The sequence below is a fragment of the Doryrhamphus excisus genome, linkage group LG12, assembly GCF_037039965.1.
Source record: "Doryrhamphus excisus strain RoL-2023G ecotype Guam linkage group LG12, RoL_Dexc_Guam_v1.1, whole genome shotgun sequence".
NCBI lineage: Eukaryota > Metazoa > Chordata > Actinopteri > Syngnathiformes > Syngnathidae > Doryrhamphus > Doryrhamphus excisus.
In genome coordinates, this window is record NC_136368.1 from 18,877,740 (window position 1) to 18,890,095 (window position 12,356).

At 40.1% G+C, this 12,356-nt stretch overlaps 1 protein-coding gene and 1 non-coding gene across 5 annotated transcripts in view; both read left to right on the forward strand.

Moving 5' to 3' along the window:
- Positions 1–459: 459 nt before the first annotated feature.
- trnak-uuu (transfer RNA lysine (anticodon UUU)) lies at positions 460–532 on the forward strand. Its single transcript has one exon. It is a non-coding gene; the product is annotated as a tRNA-Lys (tRNA).
- Positions 533–4,399: 3,867 nt separating this feature from the next.
- Positions 4,400–12,356, forward strand: part of igf2bp2a (insulin-like growth factor 2 mRNA binding protein 2a) — a 46,724-nt gene continuing 38,767 nt past the window's right edge. For 3 of the 4 annotated variants that reach the window (XM_058081743.2, XM_058081741.2, XM_058081742.2), the window contains exons 1-2: positions 4,400–4,803; positions 5,633–5,693. In XM_058081743.2, coding sequence (XP_057937726.2) covers positions 4,629–4,803; positions 5,633–5,693 — 236 coding nt within the window. In that variant the 5' untranslated portion in view covers positions 4,400–4,628. The remainder of the gene's footprint in view (positions 4,804–5,632; positions 5,694–12,356) is intronic. The other variant, XM_058081739.2, reaches the window with a different exon arrangement.

The window sequence follows — 12,356 nt, forward strand, 5'->3', positions numbered from 1 at the left end:
ATGCAAATCCTTCGTCCGTCTAAGTTACTTTGCCAAGGCTTTACAGATAATGCTAGCCAGGTGTCGGTGTCGTGAATGGAGCTATTAATGGTAATCATTATACAGTATATAAAGTTATCAATTAACGACACATTGTTGTCGTGATATCAAGCGTTAATAATGAATAAGTGGTTGATTAAATTAGTTCAAAACTTCAATTGCAATTGAAAAGTGATGTGTGGTGCCAGTCCCTCCAAGGATGACTGCTCTACCTTAAACGTGCCACTAGATGTCGTTGTCTATGCAAGGAATGACGCTGCAAAGCGTTTGTTGACACGAACACAGAAAACGTCCATAAAGTTCACTGTATAATGACCATTGACTGCGATGCTATAACTAGAGTATTAGAATACATAGTAATCAAAATTGTTAAATTAATAGTTTTAGTTTATAAGAATATGTACCTTGAATTCAATCAGAGCCCGGATAGCTCAGTCGGTAGAGCATCAGACTTTTAATCTGAGGGTCCAGGGTTCAAGTCCCTGTTCGGGCGATGCTTTTTCTTTTGAAGTGCTGAGATTGATCTGAAAGGAGACAAACCCCATTGGGCCAACCGTTCGTTCTGCAGTGCGGTAAAATTGGAATACGACAGACAAGCTATGTATTACAAGAGCCAAGGAGGTGCTGTAAACTGCTGTCTATAACACTTCATCCATATTATGTTGCAGCGTCCAGTTTTCTGAATACTGACGGTAAAACAGCTACAATTTTGGAGTGTCAACAGCAGTAAGACAACTCAAAAAGACAACAAGACAGACAAAATACTTTATTAATGTGCTAATCCACTATTTCACAGGACAAACAACCTGAACAGCCTATATGATTACACTGTCATACACTAAGGTGAGCAGCCTGGTTGGGTTATAAAATCATATTTTTGCATATGGATGTGACTATACCAGATGTTTTATTATGTTTCTACTGAAACAGTGGAGCAAGCTTTAAATGATGTCATTAGGGTGTAATGAGTACATAGATTCAGTTTGATTGCGTGAATGAATAGCAAACAACTCAACAATTCATTTGCTCACAAGCTCCTCTCGCCCTCAGCTGCTGCTTGCATGTTTTATTTCTTTAAAGTTAGGTGCAGTAAATAACCATGCCACATGCCGTACAATGTTTTCTTTTATGTGCGACTCATAATAATAATCCCCATGTGACATCTGCGTAGACTTACTGACTGTACAGATTACAAATATGTGATTGTGCACACAACTACTGGACTCCATTGTCCATTATGTATGTTTTAGTGATGGGTCGTTCGTGAACGATATGGTTCATCGAGCTGGCTCTTTGAAGTGACTGAGCCGTTTTTGTTTTTGTTTTTTGTCTGTGTTTATATTAAAGCAGCTGAGGCACTTGTGTTTCTGAATACCAGTCTGGTAAAAACTTACTAGGATGCTGCTTCGTCTTCATTTGTGAACGTTTTAATTGGTATTTTAATGTATAATGTTTTGTTGATGTGTGTTATTTCCCTGTGAATTGTTGGACATTTACCAATAAAACACCAAATAAGATTGTACCCTTTTGTCCAGTTGAGACGGATCTTGTTTTTTTTATTTATTTTTTTATTTTTTTGTAGAACCAGCTCCTGAGAAGATACGAAATGTCCATCACTAGTACATTTCACAGTAAACGTCAGTTAGGACTTAATGGAGTAATTAAATACAATAACTGTTCTGTCCAAGTAACTGTGTCCAGAGGAAGACACCATTAAACATTAATTCCTCAATTCATGCATTTTTGGCCTGGTTTCACGGCAAATGAGTGGGTGCTTTCGTACTGCACTTACAGTGTTTTTTTGTTGCCTTGTTCCCAAGCAGTAATCAATAAAGCACGATTGAAAAAAACGTGACGTCATCGTCTTTGCATACACGCTGTAGCTGCGCGGCTAGAGCTGGTTGGCACACAACTTCTATAAAAGTAAATATACCATAATTTAAGGTGGACGACGTCTTCTTCGACAAGGCGGTATGAATGTTATTTGCTACGTTTAATGTTTTAAGCGACTCGCTCGCATGGAAAAAGAATGATATTGTTTGATACTTGTTTACTCAGCCAATGCTACCTAGCTTGCTAGCCAAACTTTTTAACCCGTTAAAGTGTCAATTGCGTTTACTTAATTTCCGTGTAACATCTTCTGCTGTTAGTCGTTTGATTAGTTTTAAAGCTGTGCCATGCGTGTATCTTTCTATAGCAGCAAATATAGTATTTTATAGCATATAACATTTCAACTTTGGTCACAACTGGAAGTGCCGGTGAATTTCAACGCTATCTTTGAAACTAGTAACCGGAAGTGCTGGCTAATGCTAATGCTATATTGTAAAACAAAACATTTTCCTGATAATCGGCTTTACTTCAGAAATCTGCAAGTATATATACATTGTCTCCCCAAGTGTGTGTACTTTCTTCTTTTTGGAGCTTATTAAATGGAGATGCATGTGTCTACTTTGCCTAATTGTTATTATTTCTGAGCACATATTTGTCTCTAGGTATTTGTTATAAGTATTCTGCTACGTCTCCAAACATTACCAATGAAAGTATTTATTGTGATATTTAAACTTTACTTGAATTTAAAAAAAGAATTGAGAATACAATAAATCAAAAGTTAAATGTAAGAAAGCATCAATCCTTTAAAATAATTATATTCTTATATTGTTTTACAGACAGAAAACAATAATCTTTTTATAAATGACCTGAAATTATCTGTTCCAGGGTCAAAGTGTCTCCATCATCACAGCTTTATGACTTTTGTGCAATATTTTTGCAGAAAGTTTCATTCCTCTGAACATAAATTTATTACCGTCACAGTTAGAAGTAGGAGTAATTGATTTTTGTGGCCGCCTATTTAGAAGTGTGTATCTTTTTAAACAAAAACTGAAATGCCTGGACAGGGCCAGAGTGAGCTAGCATTCTGCTTTGCCTAATTTTGGTCAACTTAATTGTACCATAAAATACAAATTAAAAATACTTTTGTTGTTGTTCTGGATAAATATCATACAAGTCTTTTTCTTGAGCCTGCAAAGTAGTTGGACTGAATGTACGGCCCACTGCTTATTGCTGCCAATTACATTATTATCCATTTTGCTATCACAATGTAGCGGACTGTAGGCTCCAGCATACCCCAGCGACCCTAATGAGGATAAGCGGTATAGAAAATGGATGGATGTAGCTGACTGCAATATAATCTTGATTCACATCAATTGTTATTGTTATTGTAATTTGATAGAAAATACTGTCGCTTTTGCCCAGACATTGAGAGAATGACAAAGGGGTGGTCCATCGGAAATAACTTTATTGAAATGAACAACCAGTTCAAGCTCACAAACCCCCCTGTGAGATTGAGTTTCACACCCCCATGTAGAGGGTCTGAATGTGCATGTGTGGTCTATAAGACTGCTCAGTCTCCAGAATGTTTTGTGAAATAAAACTTTACTTTGATTTCACGAAACAATGCAATCAAAAAATGTTATATAAAGTGAATTGTGTGTGTGCCGTGAATTTTTTTTTTTTCAAAACAAAAATATTTTTCTTCATTGGAATGTGCCATACTGTATATGTGTTTCATTGAAGGGCAATAAATTAGAAAACAAGGTGAACATGCATTTAAAAAAATACAAATATTTACATTTCCCTTATGGAGGCCATACCAGAAAAAAACTATCTGAGGTGTAGGGCATAACAAAGATAATTTTTAATTTTTTTGTACCTTTTAAATGTATTATTTCACTACAAACCACCCATCAAATCGCACTATATAGAATAGAATGATTGTTTTTGATTGCATATCTCCAGGCCTTGTCTGTCTGTGTCTATGTGTGTGTGTGTCGGTATGCTATTTTTTCCACTTCAGTCAACAATGGATAGTTCCACGGGTGGAGGGGGGGGGGGGGGGGGGGGGGAGATGAGCAACGTCACACCAAGTGGGTGCCCCCCCACCCCCCTTAATGTCGTGATGACTCCACCCACTCATCCACCCTCCTTGCGTCAGCATATAAGGTACAGGAAGTGCTCAAGTACATTCATGCATGCATCAAGAAGAGTCACGTTATTTTGCATGACTAGAATACCGGAAATAGTATTTATTCTGTAAAAAAATAAAAGTCACAAAAATGAATTAACTTTTTTTTTTTTTGCAGGTGTGCATAAATCAAAATAGACTGGTGTTATGACTCCACAATATGGCTTCACTTATTTAATAAAATCCATAAAGTGCATCCATTCACTAGCATTTTTTCTAGTGTTTTCCTCGCAGTCCAAAGCAGAAGGGAACCCCGCGTATACACTACCATTTTTTTTTTTTTATTTGAGGGGCGCTTTTATTTTAGAGGCGGTGCTTGTTGGCTCCAGAGTAGTGTCGTAACTCCCAGAGTCCCCGTGAAAGAGTTTGTCCAGGGCCAGAGTTGCTGTTGCAGAGGGGGGTAGCTTTGCTTATATACAGCTTTTCTAAAGGGGTAACTACTGCCTTTTCTTCTTCTTTACATCTTTTTTTTTTTTACATTTATTTTATATTTTATTTTATTTTTTTGTATATAGAATATCACGTCTCGCTTGGAGATTTATTCCCCACCTCCTTCTCCTGTCAGATCATGAACAAACTATATGTTGGGAATTTAAGTCCTTCGGTCACTGTGGAGGACTTGCAGCAGCTCTTCGGGGAGAGGAAGCTACCCGTGGCCGAGCAGGTCCTCCTCAAATCCGGCTATGCGTTTGTGGACTTCCCGGACCAGAACTGGGCCGTGAAGGCAATAGAGACTCTCTCCGGTAAGTAAGAAGTGATGCTTGATGATATGACACATTTACAGTTACGTGTATTGAGTGTTTGATTCCCTTTTAAATATGATTTTACTCATATTCAGAGAGGCACGCGCGCGTGGAGACTGATCCGTGATCGATAACAGGACACTTTTTTTTTTTTTTTGCTTTAATGTCCGCTTAAAGACAACACAAGCATCGTAAGACAACACAACAAAAAAAAGCGTACGGATTCCGATATATAGCGCAGCTTTTCGTGGAATGCGTGCGTGTGTGCATGGGGTGCCTTTGATGCTTCGGGGGTAATTATTTTTCACTTATTTTTTTCTCCTGATTTTATTGAAGGCAGCAGAGCGACACTCGCGTGGAAAACTTGTCAGCTTCGTGTTGCTAGGATGTCTGGCAGTGTTTTTACGAGGTGTCTTGGAGGTGGGTCGCGGGGGTCCGCAGGAAAGAGCCCATAAACAGGTAGCTGGAAAATGGGAGGTGGGGGGTAGTAGTGGTGGTGGTGGTGGTGGTGGAGGAGGTGAGACGCTTAATTCCGGGCTGCACCAGGGGGACCCACTCACACAGGGGAACCGCCTCTTAAATACACTGCACACCCACCCACCCACTCCAGTACCCTACCTACCTAGCCTAGCTTAGCACCTTTTAGGTGGTGCCCACCTTGCAGAACATTTAACATTTATTTATGCGTGGAAAATAATGCACTGCGAGTGGAAAGCATGGCTGCCCCCTCATGTACACACACACTTTATTTCCTAGTTATTATTCCTACATGCATTATATTGCTTAGCCTAATGTTCCCCCCCCCCCCCACTCCGTGTCCCCCCTACAGGTAAAGTGGAATTACACGGAAAGGTGATAGAGGTGGACTACTCTGTTCCCAAAAAACTAAGGTAGGCCTTCAGAGTGTACACACCTGCTGGTTTTGCCCCCCCACACACACTTTTTCCTTGTTGTTGTTTGCACATTTCTCATTGCTGAATGGGTCACAAACTGTCCCACGTACGTGTAGAACTGCATCAGCGTCGTGTTTCTGTCTTGGCCCCACTACACAACTATCAACTGTAGAAGCTCCCCCCCCCCCCGTTTCATTTGGCACCACTCGTGATATTCTATAAGCTTACACGGCGAGGTATTGATTGCACGCAAACGCACCCTCAAGCCTGTAGGGAGAGGCCCACATTGCGTGACACACAAAAAAAGGTAAATATTCAACCCCCTTGTGGAGGAACACGTGACTATACATTACTTGCAAGCAGCAACCCCCCCCCCCTCATTTTCCCCTTTTGTGTACGCTTTCTTACACTCCCACGCATTTAATGGCGTGCACTACACGTCAGGGAACTTTAGATTTTAACGTAATTTGCTTTGCAGCTGCGCGTTAAAGGAGTGCACTACGCGCACCAACATGGCGCACAATGGGTGCGCCACTCCCCTCGGCTAGCCAACGTGCACGTAGGCCATGATGGCTGAGCCTCATAATGGCTGCCACGATGGCCTTTTGCCTTGCGTGGGGCGGGATCACGCGGCGTGTGCATATAATGTGTATTACGTGGTGCAGGGGAAAGAAGGAAAAAAAAAAATCCCTTGTGCGTGGAGCTGTACGTGTGTGTGGATGTACACCCCACACATACACGCCGTATACATACACTCCCACTCCCCGCCCCCCACTCGGTGTCACGCAATCCTCGCCATTGCAGGGAGCTTGTACACGTATGGGCGGAATCACATGAACGTCTTGTCTACACGTCACGCATTTTTTTGTGCACACGTTGATAATTGAATTACACGTTAAATTCCCTTCGTTTGAAACAATTGACTTTATTGTAGAAACAATCATATAATTACCAATTAACAATATGCTAATTAGAATAAGCTGGAAATGTGATATTTATATGTACAGATACTTGCAAAATATTAATACAGTATAACAATAACACATTTGAAATAAAATTACATTATTATTAAATATGAATATTTAAAGAATGTTATAATTGGGACATTTAGTCAAACAGCAAATATTACTAGTATTGTTATTTGTAGTATTGTGTGTGTGTGTGTGATTAATATTTAAATCTATTTATTAAAGTGCAAAAATAGGTTTGGTGTTTGTAGTATGCCGCCATATTTTTTTTTTCCTGTGAAGGCCTTTTGAGTATCAATTTAAATACAAAGTTGTAGCATTTATTCATTAAATTGTAGTCAAGTTTTGAGTATTAATATTTGAATTCAATCCAAAGATAAAATTAACATTTTTTTTGTCTTGTTTTTAGTTTTAAAACCTGTTGCATTTTTTTTGGAATTTAAAGCAGCATAATATTGCTAACCATAGTAGTTTTAAAAGGTTGAATATACATAAGCCCATTATGCTATTTTAATATTGCAGATACTGAATAATTTTTCTCCGTTTATGTTGTTTCCCATTGTTATTTAGTTTTTAATAGTATGTCGAAAAGGAATGATTTAATTTAATAGTAGCGGTGCTAATAAAACACAAGGAAAATAATTCAATTTTTTATTTGCCCTGCAGAAATTTGCGAATACATATGCTCAAAATGTAATTAGAAGGCGGCAATTTAATTTGAGCAGGAAATTAATTCATCTCCATGTATGCTCTTTCTATTTAAATTGACATGATATTGTCAGTCCACCTCAGTGTTATTATTATTTAGCGTCGTTATATTCAAGGTGTCTTGCTGCGTCTTAATTTGTGTACACGTTTAGTTATTTGTCCCTCTGCACATTTGAGCTAAGTGACGAATTGTGTTCTTGCGTTTGTCTTTTATTTTCATTTACCGTGATAGATTGCAAAGCCAATTTGTTGTTTTGCAGATAATTATAAACATCTGCATTGCACCACATGGATTGCGAGTCTAAATACCCATAGCCGTTAGTTGATCCATTCCGAATCCATTAAAACTCCCCAGTTGATCCCAAAGCTCTCGGTATAAGGCGAGGTTCCACACTGACCCCCTCCATCACTCCTAATGTGTCCTCTCACCTGTCTTGAGTGGACTAAGTGGACTAATACTAAGATGCAAATATATATATTTTTACTAATGAATCCGCCCGTACTCATTTGTGCAGCAACCATTAGCTTTATTCACAAAAAAAAAGGTGTTGTTGTGTGTTTTTCTTCTTAAGCGGACTCAATGTAGCGCACACATAGCTCAGGGGAGAGCCCAGATTTAGATGTGAGAGAATTGCAAATTGTGCCTCTCTCCGAGACTGCTGGGAATCACTGTTTTAATCTCCTGGAGAGTTTTCCTGAATCTGCTGCGCTTCCACGCCAGCCCCGTCCCTGTGTGTGTGTGGTGTGTGGCTCCCTGGCAAGTTTTCATTCCACTCCAACCTGTTGCCTTCCAGACCGAGTCAAATGATCAGTTAACTGGCCTGTTCTGAGACAGGATGGAGGTTTTGTCACCTTCTACCTCTTGAATATTCATTAGCACCTTTAAAAAGGGGGGGGGGGGGGGGGAAGTGAAAGAAGAGCGTCGGTTGTTGCTGCACGCTCTGTTGGAGATTGTTTCACCTGCAGTGAAGTGACAGAATCGGAGCGGGTTGTCGATGCGGAGATGGGGTGGACGCTCCTTTCACCTTTTCAAATGTTCTTCTTGTCCTTGTCGAAATATATTTGTGTTTTGTCTCTGTTTGATTTGATACAGAGGCGCTTTCAGACCACTAGCATCCATACATTTTCTATACCGCTGCCTCTCATTTGCCTCATGGTGAGCTGGAGCCTGTCCCGGTTGATTTTGGGTGAGAGGATGAGTATAAAATGATCAATGGGCAAAATGATCTGACACATTTGTAGGTTAAATAAAAGCCAAATAAAGTAAAGTACAGTAAAGTCTCGTTATATCGATATTCTCGGGAGTCGGAAAAAATATCGATATAACCGGACTATCCATATATCCGATCCTGCGCCGAACTGCATTAAAAGTGGGCGGATCTTTGATATGGCATGTCATTTTCTCCTTGAGTTCATGGATTGCGTATCTAGCATGCTTTTGTACTACAATACATTTTGTACTACAGTAAATAAAAATAAACTTACGCTGTAGTGATCACCGGTTACCGGGACATAATTCACCCCGGAACTATCGATAGGGAAGGTGTTGCCACCCGGAGGGGTAGGCGCGAGGGACGGGTGTTTTCCGCTGTGTGTGCTGCACTCTGGTGGTGGAAGTGTGGAAAATAAAGTTGACTGGAAGCAGCCGTTCGCCGTGTTCTTTTTTGGTATTGAAATCCTTAAGCAAAGATTGATTTAAGCTGCTTTTGTATCGATATAAGCAGACCAAATTGGCTGGCGGGAGATGAAAAGGGCATCCTAGTAACCAGATTATCATAATAACCGTGTATCGTACTAACGGAGCTAATTATATCATAAAAGACTAGAAATTTGCCGGGAAATGAAAATAGTATCGTAATAAGTAGTAATTAGTTTTAACCGATATCGATATAACAAGACTTTACTGTACATAGTAAATATAATGCCATTTTACTTTGTTTCATTATAATGTCATTGTTTATAGCTCTGAAGTTGGTAACCCATAACAAGATGGTAGTTCCAGCTGGTACGGGATCATATCTACCAAGATTGAAGTGCAAACGGAACGCTCGTTGTGTTGCAGTTACAGATTTGTTTGTTTTGATAAACATTTCCGCGGTTCCGTGAAAGCGCCATGCTCACCAGTCTAATTCATGGCAGCAACTGAAAAAGAAACCAAAAACAATGGCATTATAAAGAAACAAAGCAAAATGGCATTTTATGTACTATGTATTTTACTTTATTTGCGTTTTATTTAACCTACAAATGTGTCAGATCATTTTGCCCGACCCTGTATAATTGACTGGTGATCAATACAGGGTGTACTCCTCGTCTCACCCAAAATCTTAAATACATTTTAAATAAAAACACTCTTTAGTTTCTTTACTTTATTTGTGTTTTATTTAACCTACAAATGTGTCAGATCATTTTGCCCGACCTTGGATAATTGACTGGTGACCAATACAGGGTGTACTCTTCCTCTAACCCAAAATCTTAAATACATTTTTAATAAAAACACTCTTTAGTTTCTTTACTTTATATGCGTTTTATTTAACCTACAAATGTGTCAGATCATTTTGCCCGACCTTGGATAATTGACTGGTGACCAATACAGGGTGTACTCTTCCTCTCACCCAAAATCTTTTAAATACATTTTAAATAAAAACACTCTTTAGTTTCTTTACTTTATTTGCGTTTTATTTAACCTACAAATGTGTCAGATCATTTTGCCCGACCTTGGATAATTGACTGGTGACCAATACAGGGTGTACTCTTCCTCTCACCCAAAATCTTTTAAATACATTTTAAATAAAAACACTCTTTAGTTTCTTTACTTTATTTGCGTTTTATTTAACCTACAAATGTGCCTGCATACAAGCGCCCATTCACAATATAAACTAACCCGCATGTTTTTGGGTTGTGAGAGAAAAGGGAGACATTCAAAACCCACAGATAAACGTTCCAACGGAGATCTTCTGATTGTGAGGCAGACAAGCTAACCGCTAATTCACTGTGCGGCTCACACAACTGTAGCTCCTTGGTTTGTTCAGTAACATATAAGCATAGCTGGGATCATCAACTAGTCTAGGTGTTTTTAAAGCGTGACACAAGGTGCGACACAGAGCATATGTTGTGGCATTTACTCCTCACTCAGTGCTCTGTTTACTCTTTAATATAGGAAATAAAAAATACATTTATATTTCTATTCCTCGCAAGCTCCAGTCCAGTTGTGCTGTGAGAAAGCAACTCCGTCCTTAAGCTGCCCCAACTGACGAACAAAACAGTCAAGTTTGGCCCTAAATGACTCAACGGTTTTATAGCGACAGATAGTAAACGTATAAAACCGGTGACTCATTGAACACATCTTCAGTTTCAAGTCACCGACAGAGCAGTGGTTCTCAATTTTTCCTCCCCTGTGTTGAAATACTATTGAGAACCCGATAAAATGTATTTATGTGTTACTGGTAGCAGTATTCTACATACAATCATTATGATCATCTATTATTATAGATAAATCTGCAACAACGTCAATTGGCGACGCCAAATTGTCCATAGGTATGAAGGTGAGTGTGAATGGTTGTTTGTCTATATGTGCCCTGTGATTGGCTGGCGACCAGTCCAGGGTGTACCCCGCCTCTCGCCCCAAGACAGTTGGGATAGGCTCCCCTCGTGAGGAAAAAGCGGTAGAAAATGAATGAATGTTTTAAGGATAACGGTTGAATCCCTTTAGAACGAAGACTGTACCCGAGGGTGTGATACTCCAGGGCGGATGGACAGCTGCGGGGTAGTCCTGTATCAACACCTCATATGTGTAACTGTGAACTGATGGCTGCTGGACAGGTGAAGTGAAATGATGAAAAGAAGGATGTGTCCAACCTTTTGTTTTTTGTCTTGGAACCCGAGTCTGAATGATGGATGCTTTCTGCATATAAATCCTCCAGTGGTGAGAAAACCACACATGCTGCAAAGGACTATTAGATATTCACCCAATAAATAATGATGATGATATGTTTGGATAAGCGGCACCGTGGTTAACACTGTCGCCTCTCATGTTTGTGTAGAGTTTGTTATGTATGTTCTCTATGGGGACTCTGGTGTCCTCCCACAGTCCAAGAACATAGTTTAAGTGAAGATCATATATGCAGTAGATTCTAGAGTGTACTGTGCGTCTTGCGTTAAGAAAACACATCAAGAAGATCGTGAAAACTGCTTTTCAAAATACTCAGATACTATGTATTTTGTGTAACACGCCAAAATTGTCAAAACGTTTTACTGACCTGCAAAACAATTGGCATACGGTTGCACGGCGGTCGAGCGGTTAGCGCGCAGACCTCACAGCTAAGAGACCCGATTTCAATCCCACCCTCGGCCATCTCTGTGTGGAGTTTGCATGTTCTCCCCGTGCATGAGTAGGTTTTCTCCAGTTTCCTCCCACATTCCAAAAACATGCTAGGTTAATTAGCGACTCCAAATTGTCCATAGGTATGAATGTGAGTGTGAATGGTTGTTTGTCTATATGTGCCCTGTGATTGGCTGGCTGGCCACCAGTCCAGGGTGTACCCCGCCTCTCACCCGAAGACAGGTAGGGTAGGCTCCAGCAACCCCCGCGACCCTCGTGAGGATAAGCTGTAGAAAATGAGTGAATGAATAATTGGCATACGGTTGCACGGCGGTCGAGTGGTTAGCACGCAGACCTCACAGCTAAGAGACCCGAGTTCAATCCCACACTCGGCCATCTCTGTGTGGAGTTTGCACGTTCTCCCCGTGCATGAGTGGGTTTTCTCCGGTTTCCTCCCACTTTCCAAAAACATGCTAAGTTAATTAGCAACTCCAAATTGTCCATAGGTATGAATGTGAGTGTGAATGGTTGTTTGTCTATATGTGCCCTGTGATTGGCTGGCGACCAGCCCAAAGACAGCAGGGATAGGCTCCAGCAACTCCTGCGACCCTTGTGAGGAAAAAGCGGTAGAAAATGAATGAATGAATGAATGTATTGCGTTGTGGA